Genomic DNA, 16,832 nt, shown 5'->3' with positions numbered 1-16,832 from the left:
TCCATGTGCTCCCTGGCCTACAGCTCTCCTCCCTCACCCCAGGGCTTATGGCCACACCGTCTGTAGGGCAGCCACTCTGCCACCTCTGACCTTGGGGTCCTCGTGGGTGTGTGCAGAGGTAGGTGCCTAAGAAAGGCCTGTAGAATGGGGTTCCTCGACAGTCTAAGGCTCTTGGGAGGAAAATGTGGACCCATCTGCACTGTTTGGCTTGAAGCATAAACTGAGCTAGAGTCTAGAGGGAGGGTGGGCTGTTTTCTTCCTGGCAGTCAGATCGACCCCCCAAAGTCCTGATCTCACCCGCTTCATACTTTTCAAGTCTGTCTCCTCTTCTACATGCCCACGGCCACTCCCTCAGTTTAGGTAGTCGTATTACTTGGAGGTTACAAGTCTCCTAGTGAGTCTGTTTTCAATTTTCCACACTGTAGATGATCTTTCTGAAGTGCCTGAGTAACTGATGGTGTCACTCCCTAGTAATGGCTTCTCACTGCTCTTAAATCCAAAATCCCTTATGTGGCTTAAAAGGCCTAGCTAGATAGCTGCTAAATTTCATCTCTCCAGCCTCATCTAATGCATTTGTCCCTTGCACTCTATACAAGTACACTAAAAAATGTTAATTTTTTTGAGATAGGATTTTGCTATGTTGCCCAGGCTGGACCATCTCAGCCTCCTATGTAGCTGGGACTATAGGCACCTACTACTGTTCCTGGCTTGTGTTGGTAAATATTTAACAACTAGCAAACAGCTAGTTCAAAACCAAAATAAAAAGTCACTCATTTACTGTGTATGCTGATGTCCATAGTGTGAATACTCGCATCATGGCTAATTTCAATGCAGATTTGGGAAGTGATGTGCAAAATCGGCTCTTGCCAGCCTGTACAGACCGGCTCTAGCACAACACTGGAATAGCCACACCCTAATCAATAAGGTCTGAATTTCAATATTGTTCAGGGGGGTGGGGGCTCTTCTAAGTTTACTTCTTGAGAATTCTCCTTCAGCCCTAGAGGTAGTGGTAGTAGCTGTTCCCTTTTCTGCTATTTCTGGACCTTTTAACACAGGGTTTTACTCTGTCACCCAGGCTGGGGTGCAGTGGTATGATCATGACTTACTGTAGCCTCAACCTCCTGGGCTCAGGTGATTCTTCCACCTCAGCCTCCCAAGTAGCTGGGACTACAGGCACACACCACCACACCTGGCTAATTTTTTGTCTTTTTGAAGAGATGGAGTTTCATCATGTTGCTTGCTCAGGGTGGTCTTGAACTCTCCACCTCAGCCTCACAAAGTGCTGGGATTACAGGAGTGAGCCATCATGCTTGTCCTATTCCTATATTCTTTTTTGTTGAGATGGAGTCTTGCTCTGTCACCCAGGCTGGAGTGCAGTGGCATGATCTTGGCTCACCTCAATCTCCGCCTCCTGGGTTCAAGCTATTCTTCTACTTCAGCCACCCAAGTAGCTGGGATTAAAGGCACACACCACCATGCCAGCTATTTTTTTTTTAAACATATTTTTAGTAGAGATGGGGTTTCACCATGTTGGCCAGACTAGTCTCAAACTCCTGACCTCAAGTGATTCTCCTGCCTCGGTCTCTCAAAGTGTTGGGATTACAGGCATGAGCCGCCACACCCAGTCCCTAAATTCTTTAGAGATTTATTTATTCCCTTTAGCAGATAATCCCTTTTTGCTAGTTAGTACTTCTTTAAAGTTTCTTCAAATTTTCTGTTCCCTGACTGGACACTCACAGATGTGACCCTATCTGAGCAGGCAGACTAGTATGGGTCTGAGAAAGGGCCAGAACTGGTCAGGCACTGCGGCTCATGCCTGTAATCCCCATAGTTTGGAAAGCCAAGTAGGAGGATTGCTTGAGGCTAGGAGTTTGACACCAGCTTGGGCAACATAGTGAGACTCCATCTCTACCAAAAAACAAACAAAAAAACCTGGCCCAAAGACCCATTCACAATAAATACAAATAAATACCAACATAACTAACACTTCCCAAGCAGCTGCTCAGTGCCCGGTTAAAAATTCTAATGAAGTAGGCTGGGCACAGTGGCTTACGCCTTTAATCCCAGCATTCTGAGACCAAGGTGGGCAGATCACGAGGTCAGGAGTTTGAGACCAGCCTGGCCAATATAGTGAAACCCCCATCTCTACTAAAAATACAAAAATTAGCTGGGCATGGTGGTGCACGCCTGTAGCCCCAGCTACTTAGGAGGCAGAAGAATCGCTTGAACCCGGGAGGCGGAGGTTGCAGTGAGCCGAGATTGTGCCACTGCACTCCAGCCAAGGCAACAGATCAAGACTCCATCTCAAAAAAAAAAAAACCAAATTCTAATGAAGTAGACATTATTGGTGGGCAAACTGGGCAGTTCAGAATCTTGCCCAAGATCATGCTACAAAGAAGAAAAACAACTTGGCTACTACTTGCAGCCAATGGCATCCTAATTGGTATCGGTATCTTAATCAAAGGACATGAAGGGATGATCTACAGGTGGAACTAAGAAGTAAGCAGTTTTTCCTAAATTAAGAAAGACACAGGAAGAATCTTAAGGAGCTTATAACTTTTATGGGATCCAGTCCTAAAGTAGATTAGAGCGACAGAGAATTCTGTCTGGAGGCGTTCTTCCCTTCAATTCAATGCAAAGGCTCTTTTCTGGCATGAACTCTCCGATGTCTAATGAGTTCTGAGCACCATCCATAAGCTTTCCCACATTCTTTACATATAAAAGGTTTCTCTCCACTGTGAATTCTCCGATGCTGACTTAGATATGAGCTTTGACTAAAGGCCTTCCCACACTCGTTACACTCATAGGGCTTCTCTCCTGAATGAATCCTTTGATGCTGAACAAGATGAGCACCCCACCTGAAGGCCTTCCCACATTCATGACATTCGAAGGGTTTCTCTCCTGTATGAATCCTCTGATGCTGACCGAGATTTGAGCTCTGTTTGAAAGTTTTCCCACAGTCACTACATTTATAGGGTTTCTCTCCAGAATGAACTCTCTGGTGGACAACAAGATGTGAGTTATAAATGAAGGTTTTACCACATTCACTACATTCATGGTCTTTCTTCCCTGTGGGAATTTCCTTATGGGTGACAACCATCTGTCTGAAACTTTTCCCCTGGGCAGGGAACCACCTCAGTCTCTCTGCTTTGGGATTTCTCTGCTGCAGTTCTAAGGTACCCTCAGAGGTAGCATCAAATGTAGCGGTGTCAGTACCAAGTCTTTCTGAGAACACCTGTGATTCCACTTCGGTAATAGGTGGTTGTGGCAATGATCCTTTGTCCTTGGGCACTGGGCCATCTTCTGTAACAACTGACAGAAAATGTAAATATACCTGTTCTGAATGTATGAAGAAACAACACTTAGATTAAAATTTACAGTTCTGGAATAAAAACAAATGCTTAAAAACTGCTATATATGAGACAAAGATTGGAAGAATATTTACTTAGCTATTACCAACAGTTATCTCTTGGTGATGGGACTACACAGCGGAGAGGGTTTCTTCTTTTTAATTTCTCCCATTTATCTGCTTTTTTCCCCTAATTTTTCCATAGTGAAACACTAAAGAAGTTTTATTGAAAAAATAAAAGGGGCCTGGCGTGGTGGCTCACGCCTGTAATCCAAGCACTTTGGAGGCCAAGGCAGATGGATCACCTGAGGTCAGGAGTTCAAGACCAGCCTGACCAACATGGTGAAACCCTGTCTTAAAAAAATAAAAAGAAAAAAGAAAAGCAATTACGATGCACAATTCTTTTAGGATTTCCCATATTTTCAAGAAATTAGGGAGTGGTCAACTGATGTTGTGAAGGAAGAAGAATCATTAGGATTAGGAAAAGGGATGTTTCTAAAGGCAGAAAAACTGCCCTTCCTGGCTCTGTAACCTTCACCTCTTCCCTTCCATTTCCCAGCTGCATAAATCTATAGCCTCTTTAGAGGAAGCTCAAATAGCTGCCTCCTTTATCGAAAAGACGACTTCCAGCTCCCTGTCTCCTATCTGCTTGATGCTCTCTGCCTTTCTCTTCCTTAAAATAGAAAAAAATGAAGAGTGCATTGCCTTTTTTGTTTTTAAATGTCCATGGCACATTTTATGTTTTATCTGTTGTAATGTTCTCTATTGCCTAAGGAGAACAGAAACCAATTGTTTTAAGATAACTCAAGATCATTTGATTGTTTTTTCTTTTTCTTTTTTTTTTTTCCCAGTAATGGCTATAAGCAATTTTTTTTTTTTTTTTTTTTAAGACAGAGTCTTGCTCTTTTGCCCAGGTTGGAGTGCAGTGGCATGATCTTGGTTCACTACAACCTCTGCTTCCCTGGTTCAAGTGATTCTCATGCCTCTGTCTCCCCAGTAGCTGGGATTACAGGCACGTACCACCACACCAGGCTAGTTTTTGTATTTTTAGTAGAGACGGGGTTTCACCACGTTTGCCAGACTGGTCTTGAACTCCTGACCCCAAGTGATTCACTGGCCTCAGCCTCCCAAAGTGCTGGGATTACAGATGTGACCCACTGTGCCCAGCCAAGAATATTTGAGTAAAAATAAAAAAATGATTTTTTCAGGTTAAATGCTATGGTTTAAAACAATCTGAAATATGCTTGCTATAAAAAAAACCACACAATAGCTAGCTTCATTCTGAAAGTAAAGTAATAAAATTGATAAATGAATAGAGGCTTACTAAACAGAAGTAAAGGAGACAAGAAAAAGTTTGGAAAAAAGGCAAGGACGAAAGAAGAGCTAAAAAGTAGAAACATACTTTTGGGACAGAGTCTAATTAATCTCCATTTCTATTTTTTCCCACTGTGTAACTAATAAGAATTTGATTTTTCAAATGCTTTGGTTTGGTGATAGTAATAGGGAAGTTATGGTATAAAACCAAATATCAAGTAGACTCTTCTTGGTTAGCAACAAATTCACAAAACGGTCATGATGCTGCAGAGGCCCACAAGGATAGTTCACACTCCTGAGGCTGTAAGTCTAGTGTTTGCCACTGGGAGAGAGGAGAGGTTGTTTGCGGGTATATATGTAGGCCAAGAAGTAAGTTTTTGTAGTGAATCTGAAGGGTAGAAGGTAAGGGCACATATAAGAGTTTCAAATAGGGCTGTTTATCTGAGGAAGAGGTGGTAGGTAAAGGTGATGACAGGCTGCATCTCACATACGAGTGCTTTATGGCTTAAAAAGTATGTTTTGCAAGGCCTCAGGAAGTAGAAAAAAAAAAGATCTCAAGGCTGGCCTCTAGCTCAGGGCAGAGTTATTATAGACTAGGAGTTAAGTGCAGTGGAGATGGTAAGGCATATGTGAATGAACTATTTCCTGGTCCTGATTTAGGGCTCTCTAAAGTTAAGAGATGCTGGCCAGGCTTTATATCCAGATATGACACCAGTTCAACTTAATCCTCAGAGGTATTTTATGAGGTAGGTTATTCTTACTCCTAATTTTATGAGTGATGAAATGGGCAAAGTCTCTCACCTAAGAGATAAGAAGAGTAAGGCTGTGATGATGATACCAAACATTTGAGCACCTACTACCATTTACCCTTTATAGGTACTAGGTACTGTGCCCTTTATAATCCCTCTTTCTCTTCTCCCTCCCCACAGAAACCTGCTCCTCACCACTCTTTGGGAAATGCTGGGTCTCCTTAGGCTGGAGCTGGATGCTCACTGCTTCCTGGGCCGCTCCCAGAGATTCCTTCTTCTCCCATGGCTCTTCCTGTGCAAATCCATGTGCAGGGCCTGGGACCTGGAGGTGATCAGGCACCACTCAGTTTATATGGGACCAAAGCTTCCAAGGAGACTTTAGAGAGCCTCCTCGGAGTCAGCACAGGGGAAGGAAGAGGAGCTAGAGTCAATCTCTTTCTCATTCAGGGCTTGAGGGTAGAACAGACAGACACAGAAACACATACTAACTGCTCTACTTGGCCCAAGAGAGGTTTGAACTTGGCAACTCCCCCTACTGCTGCCCCTCTGTCCAGCCTGAAGGTCATTGATCTGGCTCCCATAACAAATCCCCCTTCCCACCTGCGGCTCTGGTTCAAGTCCTTTCTCTAAATCCTCCAGCACAGTCACAGCCTCCTCTCCACTCTTAGGGTGATGTCCCCGCACCCAGGATTGGAGCTCCTCAGGCAGGATGGTCAAGAATTGTTCGAGCACCAGTAACTCCAGGATCTGCTCCTTGGTGTGTTTCTCTGGCCTCAGCCACTCACAGCAGAGTACCTGTAGTTGGCTCAAGGCCTCCCGGGGACCAGGAGTCTCCTGGTAGCGGAGTTGCCTGAAGCGTTGACGGAAGATCTCTTGACTGGCAGAGTGGTTCCCAGGTAGCCTGATCTCATACTCACAAGACTGTTCCTCTTCCTTTGGTTCCATCATCATAATCTTCTCTTGTCCCTGTATACCTTGAAGGGCCAGAGTTTCAGCTGCTGTTAGTGATATAGCCATTCTAGTCCGGACTAGCTCTGCAGAAGGCTCATACCAGCTGGAATCTTGCAAGGGCCCCCTGTAACATAAGAAGAAATCATTCCTCTTCTTTTTTTTCTTTTCTTTTTCTTTTTTTTTTTTTTGAGACAGAGTCTCGCTCTGTCACCCAGGCTGGAATGCAATGGCACAATCTCGGCTCACTGCAACCTCCGCCCCCAGGGTTCTAGTGATTCTCCTATCTCAGCCTCCCAAGTAGCCTCCGTCTCCCCAGTAGCTGGGATTACAGGCACCTCCCAGGTATCAGTCACCACACCCGGCTAATTTTTTAGTATTTTTAGTACAGATGGGGTTTCGCCATGTTGGCCAGGCTGGTCTTGAACTCCTGACCTCAGGTAATCCACCCGCCTTAGCCTCCCAAAGTGCTGGGATTACAGGCGTGAGCCACTGTGCCCAGGCTTCTCTTCTTTTTTTCATTCATTAAACATACACTCAGCACCATAAAGAGGCAAACCCTGTACTATACTCTTTACTCCTGGTTTCTCTTCCACTCCTCCCCAGAATTCTGCTGCACTAAGTCAATGTTTTTGAGAAACTTGCAGTATGGTAGAGATGGAGATATAAAGTGGTTTTCTCCAATACAACTAAATGAATGCCATTAACAGGAAAAAAACATCAAGAAAAAAAAAGTTCTGGGGGCCAATGGGAAGAAATGACTATTGGGAAGAAACTAGTTTGAAGCAAAACCCATTTCCAGATGCAGAACCCAGAGCCAAGCAGCTTTCAGTGCAAGGTGGGATGTGTTGGGGAGCCAGCCTTCTCTGAGATGGCTTCTCTCACTTTAAAAAATTTCTGTGGCCAGTCGCAGTGGGTCATGCCTGTATTCCTAGCACTTTGGAAGGCCGACAAAGGGGGATCACCTGAGGTTGGGAGTTCGAGACCAGACTGACCAACATGGAGAAACCCCATCTCTACTTAAAATACAAAATTAGCCAGGCGTGGTGGTGCATGCCTATAATCCCAGCAACTCGGGAGGCTGAGGCAGGAGAATCACTTGAACCCAGGAGGTGGAAGTTTTGGTGAGCCGAGAAACCAGCCTGGGCAACAAGAGTGAAACTCCACCTCAAAAAAAAAAAAAAAAAAATTCTGAAGTAGTAGCTGCAGCAAAAGAAAAATACAAGTCCCCCCTAAGGAGTGGGATCTCATTCAAACGCTGAAGATTTGTACCAGGGCCCAATTAAGGGGCAGCTATGAAAAAGTCTTGGATACAGTGACCTGTGTCAAGGAAATCTGCCAGGTGTAAACCAAGAAAGCATCTGAGATAGGTCTCAACCAATTTAGTGGTTATTTTGCTAAGGTTGAGGACGCACCCAGGAAAAGGACACACAGACCACAGTAGGATCCGTGGCCCGCCCTTTTTCCAAAGAGGGTTTTGAGGGCTTCAATATTTAAAGGGGAGAAAGCTGGCAGGAGGGGAAGAAGGAGAGAAGAGGAGGGAGGGTAGGTAGTGAGATAAGTGGCCACATTCTTGTGAGGCTTTGATTAGAGCTCACTGAATCCACATGTTGCACATGCAAAGAGGAAGTCAATTATGAATTTGTCTCGTGCATAAGACAAAGTAGACATAGAGGAAGAAGTCAAATATGCTTTGTCTCTGGGTGGGTGGAGGGCGATTTCTAGTCTTGTCTGGTGAAGATGGGCTGTTCATTTCCATTGCCAGATCATCTGGGGTGTTATGTGGCTTTCTATCTTGCAGTTATCGGTTTAGGAACAAAAGGAAAAGCAGGTTTTTTTTTTTTTTTTTTTTCCGTGATTCCGTTTCCAAGCTTAACTTTTCCCTTGGCATAGTAAGTTTGGGATCCCGAGATTTTATTTTCCTTTCACACAGGGAAGGAGTTGGGACGCACCAGAGGCCGCGAAAGGAGCACAAACGGGGACTGCTGGCAGAAGACAAAGGAGGCGCGAAGAAAAACGCAGAGCCCGTGTCTCCCAGGGTGATGCCCAGAGGCGCTGCCCCAGCAGCAGAACTTCTCTATCCCAGCCTCGGGCAGGTGCCCTCCCAGGAGCCTGCGGAGGAGGCTGTCGTCCAGGCCAGGTACAACTACCCCTCCCACCCTTCACTCCTTTATCCAAGGATCTCGAGAAAAGAGAAGAGGGACATCAAGACCCCCCTCCACGGCACGTGACGCAACGGGGGCAGCGCAGCACGGGCACCGTGGGCGACCCAAACCCCTCTCCACATACACCCGCGGAGCTGCCTGCCAGGCCTGCTCACTGCAGAGCCGCTGCTGCCTGCGGGACGGGCAAAAGCCAGGCCGCGAGGTGGACCTCTGGCAAGCCGCCGCCAACACTCACCTCACAGGACCAGGAGGTTCCATCGGGGCGCTGCCACGAACCGCGACACTTCCAACCCTCACCCCAGCTGTGGGTTTGCGCCTGCGCAGCTCTCAGCCTCGGCCTCCATCTCCCAGAAGCCTCCGCGCCGCCAGCTTTCGCTCGCGGACTCGGACCCAGGCGCGTGGGCGCTGCAGAGGGGTTGGGAGGCCGGGAACCGGTTCCTGGACGTGAGCGGAGCAGGAAAGAGCGCGCCGCCTGCACGTCTGGACTTGGCGCGGCCGGGTGCCCTGGAGGCCCCTGGGAATTGCAGTCCTTGCGCAGGTGGAGAGCGAGCCCTTGTAAGCGGCTGACTCCACCAAGTTTGGCGAGTCTCTTGTGGAATTGTACCTTTAACGGGCGGTGCTGGCGGACAGAGGTCAGAGAAATTCCGGCCTCGTACATGGCCTGTGGTAACACTTCTGTATGTTCTGTTTTCCAGTTACCTCTTCCCAGACCTGATGAGAGGGTTCACAACTGAGGAAGACGGTCCCCTCCCCGAAAAAATATTCCCTAACCACCGGCCTATACAATTCCTGGGGCGTAGCGGGAGGGGAGGAGAAAAAAAGAATTCCAAGGTTTCATTTTATTGGGATGGGGGAAATAGGGATTCATATTTTTTTATTTTTAACTTTTTTTTTTTTTTTTTTTTTTGAGAGATGGTGGCCAACCTGGTGAAACCCTGTCTCTACTAAATATACAAAAAACTGAGCTGGGCATGGTGGGGGGCGCCTGTAGTCCCCAGCTACTCGGGAGGCTAAGGCAGAAGAATCGTTTGAACCTGGGAGGCAGAGGTTGAAATGAGCTGAGATCGTGCCACTGCACTCCAGCCTGGGCGACAGAGCGAGACTCCGTGTCAAAAAAATTTTTTTAATTAAAAATAAATGAATTTATCTCACTATCAAATTTGCAGGGTATTTATTGATCCAGTCTCTCAATACTTTTATAAAATAGCTTAATTCTAGTCTTTCCAAGAAAAATTGTTATTCAACTATGTAGTATCATAGTAACAGTTCTCAGATTATTAAATTTGTTTCTCCAACATACAGCATCCTTGAAAATGTGTATAGATCCTTCCCCTTTTTCTTCCAAATCCTTGCAATTTACTTATACTGGGCCAAGTCCCTCTGACTTCAAGTAGGATCAGGAAGTGCAGAATCTTGTAATCTTTACGGTCATGGTTGGGGGATATATTATCTTTTTTCCTTCAAAGTGCCATTGATTATCAGGTAATTCACTATTTACCTATCTCTCGCCACAATGAAAGTTCTTTTTTTTTTTTTTTTTGGAGATGAAATTTCACTCTTGTTGCCCAGATTGGAGTGCAGCGGTGGGATCTCGGCTCACTGCAACCTTCACCTTCAGAGTTTAAGCGATTCTCCTGCCTCAGCCTCCCAAGTAGCTGGGATCACAGGTGCCTGCCACTACTCCCAGCCAATTTTTGCATTTTTAGTAGAGACAGGGTTTCACCATGTTGGTCAGGCTAGTCTCAAACTCCTGACTTCATGATCCGCCCACCTCAGCCTCCCAAAGTACTGGGATTACAGGTGTGAGCCACTGTGGCTGGCAAAAGTACTTTTTCTTATTAATATTGTGTCACTGGTTGCGGTGGCTCATGCCTGTAATCCCAACACTTTGGAAGGCCGAGGCAGGAGGATTGCTTGAGCTTAAGAGTTTGAGACCAGCCTGGGCAAGATGGCGAAACCCTGTCTCTACAAAAAATACAAAAATTAGCTGCATGTGGGGGTGCATGCCTATAGTCCAAGCTACTTGGGAGACTGAGGGAGATTTGCTTGAACCAGGGATGTCGAGGCTGCAGTGAGCTGTGATCATGCCACTGTACTCCAGTCTGAGTGATAGAGCAAGACACTGTCTTCAACCCAAACAAAAACAAAATTAATATTTTGTGTCTCTAAAGCAAAAATATTCTGGATTCTGGTAGACTAAGATCTAAGCCTCCAGCTGTAATGAATGATAGCTCTTTTATCACATAATTTAGATTGGTACTTGAGTCAGCACTGTTATCAGTTATGTGCAGGCATCGATCACTGTGTTCACCAGACTTCTGATCCTGGAGTTAAAGGGAAGAAGAGGAGAGTGAAGATGTAGATTGAAGAGCATGAAAAGGGGGGAAGTTTTATGCTACAGGAATAAACAAATTAAAAAAAAAAAAAAAGAGCCGGGCGTGGTGGCTCACGCTTGTAATCCAAGCACTTTAGAGGCCAAGGCGGGCGGATCACCTGAGGTCGGGAGTTCAAGACCAGCCTGACCAATATGGTGAAACCCCGTTTTTTTTTTTTTTTAACTAAACTGAGAGCCAGTTTCCTCATCTCTAAAGCTCTAAAGTGGGGATAATATGAATGCCTACACCTCATTCTATGGTTGTAAAGATTAAATTTTTTTTTTTTAAGAAAGAAAGAAAAAAGAATGAAGAAGAGGAAGAAAAAGGAAGAGAAAGAGAGAGAATGGGAGTTTTGCTTTCTTGCCCAGGCTAGAATGCAGTTTAGAAATGGGTATCGAAAACCTCTTTTATACCAATAATTATACTTAATGATGTAGACAGGAAGGAATAAGGGAAGAAAATAACAAACAAGCAGCCAACTGATATTTCATTTAAACCTATGAAATGCTATGCGATTACTGAGGAGTGATTTACTTCCAATTATGTAGTCACTTTTGGAATAGGTGTGAGGTGGTAATGTATGTTTTGTGTATTTAAAGTGGAGAGTTCTATAAATGTTTATTAAGTTTACTTGTTCCGGGTCTGAGTTCACGTCCTGGATGTCCTTGTTAATTTTCTGTCTTGTTGATCTATAGAGTCATTAGCTCTTCTTGTTACATTGATCCTTTTGCCATTATGTAATGTCCTTCTTTGCCTCTTTTGATCTTTGTTGCTTTAAAGTCTATTTTATCAGAGGTGAGAATTGCATCTCCTACTTTTTATTTGTTTATTTTTACTCTCTGTTTGGTTGGTAAATCTTCCTCCATCCCTTTGTTTTGAGTCTTTGTATATCGTTGCATGTGAGATGGGTCTGGATGCAGTATACCGATGAGTTTTGGCTTTTTGTCCAATTTGAATTTATATGAGTTTAATACTGCCATTTGATGCTAGCTGGCTGTTTTGCCCATTAGTTGGTGTAAATTTTTCATTGTGTTGATGCTCTTTGCTTTTTGATATATTTTTGGAAAGCCTGATATTGGTTGTTCCTTTGTATGTATAGTGCTTCTTTCAGAAGCTCTTGTAAAGCAGGCCTGGTGGTGGTGAAGTCTCTAAGTACTAGCTTGTTCGCAAAATATTTAATTTTTCCTTTGCTTGTAAAGCTTAGTTTGGCTGGATACGAAATTCTGGGTTGAAAGTTCTTTTCTTTAAGGATGTTAAATATTGGTCCCACTCTTTTCTGGCTTGTAGGGTTTCTGCTGAGAGATCTGCTGTAAGTCTGATAGGTTTCCCTTTGTGGGTAACCTGACCTTTCTCTCTGGCTGCCCTTAGTATTTTCTCCTTCATTTCAACCCTAATAAATCTGGCGATTATGTGCCTTGGGGTTGGTCTTCTTGAAGAATATCTTTGTGGTGTTCTCTGTATTACCTGGAGTTGAATATTACCCTGCCTTGCTAGGTTGGGAAAGTTTTCCTGAATGATATCCTGAAGAGTATTTTCCAACTTGGATTCATTCTCTTCGTCACATTCAGGTACACCTATCAAACATAAATTAGGTCTTTTCACATAGTCCCATATTTCCTGGAGACTTTGCTCATTCCTTTTTATCCTTTTTTCTCCAATCTTGTCTTCTCGTTCATTTCACTGAGCTGGTCCTCGACTTCTGATATCCTTTCTTCATACTTCACGAACTTCTCATGTTGTGTTTTTCAGCTCCATCAGTTCATTTATATTCCTCTCTAAATTGTCCATTCTCGTTAGCATTTCATCAAACCTTTTTTCAAGGTTCTTAGTTTCTTTGCATTGGGTTAGAACAAGTTCTTTTAATTCACAGAAGTTTCTTATCACCCACCTTTTGAAACCTGCTTCTGATAATGGAACACACTCGTTCTCCATTAAGCCTTGTTCCGTTGCTGATGAGGAACTGCGATCCCCTGTAGAGGGAGAGGCATTCTGATTTTGAGTATTCTCTGCCTTTTTAGGCTGGTTTCTTCCCTTCATTATATATTTATCCCTCTGTTGTCTTTGTAATTACCGACTTTCTAACTAGGTCTCTGAGCGGAGGTCCAACTTGTTGATTCCCAGTGCCGAAATCTGAGTAATCCACTGCGCCGGCCAAAACAGCGGTGTTAAGATTGATGGTGCTTTTCTGCCCCGGAATCTCTGAACCCTGCACCAAGAACTGCCGCGCTGAGGCGGCAGCAAAACCGCTGTGCCAGCCACAAAAGTCGCCCTGGAGACCCGTGGGGCTCCTCCGCTGGGAATCTCTTGGTCTGTGAGCAACAAAAATTCGTCTGAAAGTGTGGCGTCCTCTTGTTCTCTGCGCTTTCACTGGGAGCTACGATCCCGAGCTGCTAGTGATTAGCCATCTTGGATTTCTCTCCCGAAACCCCATCTTTAAAAAAAAAAAAAAAGAAAAGTTGGGAAGGTAGAAGTAGACAGAGAAAACAGAGTTGGTCCCAGAGAACTGAGAAAAATTAACTAGATCTAGGCTCTTGCTATAGCCAGCTGCCAACCCTTAACTCCTGCATCACAGCCAGGCCTAAGTGCACCAGGCTAGTAGATCCCAGGTTGCAGCTGAGCCATACTGTATGAACCATGCCTTTACACAGAGCATTTCAGTCCTATATGCAAAAAGGAGGGAGACAAAGAGGATTTTTAGGGCAGAAACTAATCTGTTTGATACTACAGTGGTGGGTACATGTCATTATACATTTATTCAAATCCATAGAATGTATAACACCAAGCATGAACCCTAATGTAAACTATGGACTTTGGGTGATTATGATGTCCCAATGTAGGTTTGTCCACTATAATAAATGAACTACTGTTGTGGGGATGTTACAATAGGGGAGGCTATGCATGTGTGGGGCCAGGAGGTATATGAGAAATCTCTGTGTACCTTCCTCTCAATTTTACTGTGAACCTAAAACTGCTCTTAAAAAAAATTAAAGTCTTTAAAAACTAAAAATAAGGCTGGGCAAGGTAGCTCACACCTGTAATCACAGTACTTTGGGAGGCTGAGGAGGGTGGATTGCTTGAGTCCAGGAGTTCCAGACCAGCCTAGGCAACACAATGAAACCCCATCTCTACTACCAATGCCAAAATTAGCCAGGTGTGGTGCCACATGCCTGTAATCTCACCTACTTGGGAGGCTGAGGTGGGAGGATAACTTGACCCCAGGAGTTTGAGGCTTCAGTGAACCAAGATTGGGCCACTGCACTCCAGCCTGGGCAATCAGAGTGAGACCCTGTCTCCAATAAGTAAATAAATAAAAATAAAAATAATAACTAGAATAAAGGGAATGCTATGGACTGAACTGCATCCCTCCCAAATTTATAGACTGAAGCCCTAACCCCTAATGTGATGAAAACTGGAGATGGAGCCTTTGGGAGAGAATTAATTAGATGAGGTCATGATGGCAGGGCCCTCCCAAGACGTGATTAGTGCTCGATAAAAAGAGACACCAGAGGGCTCTGGGTTGGGTCTGTCTCTCACTGCCATGTGAGGACCCTGCGAGAAGGCAGCTAGGGAGGTCTCACCAGAACCTGACCATGCTAGCACCTTGATCACAGCCTTGCAGCCCTCAAAACTGTGAGAAAATAAATTTCTGTTGTCTGGCATCCAGTCTATGGTATTTTGTTATGGCAGCCAAGCTAAGACAGAGGAAAACTAGGGGCTGATGCAGGAGCGGGGACTTCAGGTAGAAGGATCCCATGTCAAAAGGCAAAGCTAAAAATTCTGGAACGAGCCAGGAAGGAATCAGGACGTCTCATTTTCTTTGCTAGAGGCATCTTTTGGGGGTTGGGGTGGTGGGTGGGTAGAAGGAAGGAGACGTGGCCAGTGAACCCTGACTTTTAACTGAATTTATTTCAAAACAGGGAACACAGGATCAGATGTGGTGGCTCAGGCCTGTAATCACAGCTCTTTGGGAGGTAGAGGTGGGCCGATCACCTGAGGCCAGGAGTTCGAGACTATTCTGGCCAACATGGTGAAACCCCATCTCTACTAAAAATACAAAATTAGCTGGACGTAGTGGCGCTCCCAGCTACTCGGGAGGCTGAGGAAGGAGAATCGCTTGAACTCCGGGGGGTGAAAGTTGCAGTGATCTGAGATCGTGCCACTGCACTCCAGCCTGGACAAGAGAGAGACTCAGTCTCAAAAAAAAAAGCAAAACCCCAAAACGGAACAGAGACAGTTTTTGTTTTTTTTTGAGATGGAGTTTTGTTCTTGTTGCACAGGCTCGAGTACAATGGTGTGGTCTCGGCTAACCGCAACCTCCACCTTTTGGGCTGAAGCAATTCTCCTGCCTCGGCCTTCCGAGTAGCTGGGATTACAGGTCTCACCACCACGCCCGGCTAATTTTGTATTTTTAGTAGAGCGGGGTTTCTCCACGTTGGTCGGGCTGGTCTGGAACTCCCGATCTCAGGTGATCCGCCTGCCTTGGCCTCTCAAAGTGCTGAGATTACAGGCATGAACCACCGCGCCCGGCCCAAGAACAGACAGTTCTGTATCCCAGAAGGATTTATTTGTGATGCCTGCTCAAAACTGAAGAAGCCACCACCCTAATACTCATCCAGTCCCGGAGAAATTTCGTTTTTAGAGTGTCAGAAGGTCCCATGAATAACCGTGCAGTCACTGAAGGAGCTCCTTATTCAGCAAGCCCCTGTCTCTCTTGCACTCGGGCCTCGCTGATGGCCTCGTGCGTAGACTGGGGACACTGCCCGGGCACACCCCGCGCCGCCTTTGGCCACTGAGGCCCGGGTCCTCTAGGCGCCGGGCTAGGGAGAGTCTCCCGGCGGTCAAGGCTGAGGCAGCGCCAGGGGACCGGGGCGGCTTGCGTGCGCCGGGGGGCCTAGAAGCTGCAGGGCTGGACGGCGCTAGCGGGCGCCAGGCACGGAGACCCCTGAGGCGGAAGGGACAGCTAGCGGCTCTGCGGGACTGGCTGGCCCCCGGCGCCCAGCTCCGCAGGCGCGGCCGCTGCGGGAGCTTGTCTGCAGGCGGCCATCAGTCTTCGCCTCACTCGGCGCTACCTCGGTGGCCGCGCCCATGCTGCCCCCGCCGCAACTAGTTACGAGGAGCCGCGGGCCGCGCTCTAGATGCTCTCTGCCCGCCGCCACCCACGGCCCGGCTCCGGGCGGCTCACCTCACCCCTCCCGGCTTCCTGGGGATAGGGCGCACCATCAAGTCGAACCGAATCCTCCTTTTTTCCTAGACAAGCCGGGACGGGAGGAAGGGGCCGCACTTCCGGCCCACGTGAGCCGGCGTCGTGCGTGGTGTCTGAGGGTCGGGCGTCTACCTGGAGTCACTGAGCCCACCAAAAGGAAAAGGTTAGTCCCTGTCCAGCAAGAGCACAGCCTAGTGGGGCGGGCGACAGGTTACAGTTGCTGCCTTACAATGGCTGGGGCCCATGGAGGCACTAGACCCTCACCAGGGGTCTGTCAGGAAAGGCAGCAGATACGTGAGGCCTGTACAGGAAGGAATTGGGAGACCCAAGACTGTACCGACAAAACTGCTTTGGAGTCGGGTAGACCTGGATTTGAATTTGTTTCTTCACTTACTAGTTGTGGGTCTTTGGGCAAATTTGCCTTTTTTTTCTTTTTCTTTTTTTTTTTTGAGACGGAGTCTCGCTCTGTCGCCAGGCTGGAGTGCAGGGGCGCTATCTCGGCTCACTGCAACCTCCGCCTCCTGGGTTCAAGCGATTCTCCTGCCTCAGCCTCCTGAGTAGCTGGGACTACAGGCGTCCACCAACACGCCAGGCTAATTTTTGTATTTTTGGTAGAGAAGGGGTTTCACCACGTTGGCCAGGATGGCCTTGATCTCCTGACCTTGTGATCCACCCGCCTCGTCCTCCCAAAGTGTTGGGAATACAGGCGTGAGCCACCGCGCCCGGCTT

At 46.4% G+C, this 16,832-nt stretch overlaps 1 protein-coding gene across 2 annotated transcripts; it reads right to left on the bottom strand.

The window, feature by feature from the left end:
- Window positions 1-2,541: 2,541 nt before the first annotated feature.
- ZNF232 (zinc finger protein 232) lies at window positions 2,542-9,290 on the bottom strand. Of its 2 annotated transcripts, none has more exons than XM_012460544.3 (4): window positions 8,761-9,290; window positions 6,013-6,487; window positions 5,608-5,734; window positions 2,542-3,312 (listed from the first exon to the last, which is right to left on the bottom strand). In XM_012460544.3, the coding sequence occupies exons 1-4, from the start codon at window positions 8,781-8,783 to the stop codon at window positions 2,630-2,632; spliced, it is 1,308 nt and encodes a 435-aa protein (XP_012315967.1). In that variant the 5' UTR covers window positions 8,784-9,290; the 3' UTR covers window positions 2,542-2,629. The 2 variants fall into 2 exon arrangements, with proteins under 2 accessions (XP_012315967.1, XP_012315966.1); XM_012460543.3 differs by having other exon boundaries at window positions 2,542-3,339; window positions 8,761-8,868.
- Window positions 9,291-16,832: the final 7,542 nt, after the last annotated feature.

The sequence above is a fragment of the Aotus nancymaae genome, unplaced genomic scaffold (genome assembly GCF_030222135.1).
Source record: "Aotus nancymaae isolate 86718 unplaced genomic scaffold, 86718_ANA_hifiasm-v0.15.2.pri h1tg000072l, whole genome shotgun sequence".
In the NCBI taxonomy this organism is placed as follows: domain Eukaryota; kingdom Metazoa; phylum Chordata; class Mammalia; order Primates; family Aotidae; genus Aotus; species Aotus nancymaae.
The sequence above is the reverse complement of the archived record's forward strand: the minus strand, read 5'-3'. Positions and strand labels throughout refer to the sequence as shown.

What these genes read in the sequence shown, in the direction of transcription:
- ZNF232 (XM_012460543.3), bottom strand. Translation starts at nt 8,783, where the DNA reads ATGGAACCTCCTGGTCCTGTGAG. An exon ending in GAACCTCCTGGTCCTGTGAG is followed by an intron (nt 6,488 to 8,760) that starts GTGAGTGTTGGC and finishes CTTATGTTACAG; the next exon opens with GGGGCCCTTGCAAGATTCCA. An exon ending in GACTTGAACCAGAGCCGCAG is followed by an intron (nt 5,735 to 6,012) that starts GTGGGAAGGGGG and finishes GATCACCTCCAG; the next exon opens with GTCCCAGGCCCTGCACATGG.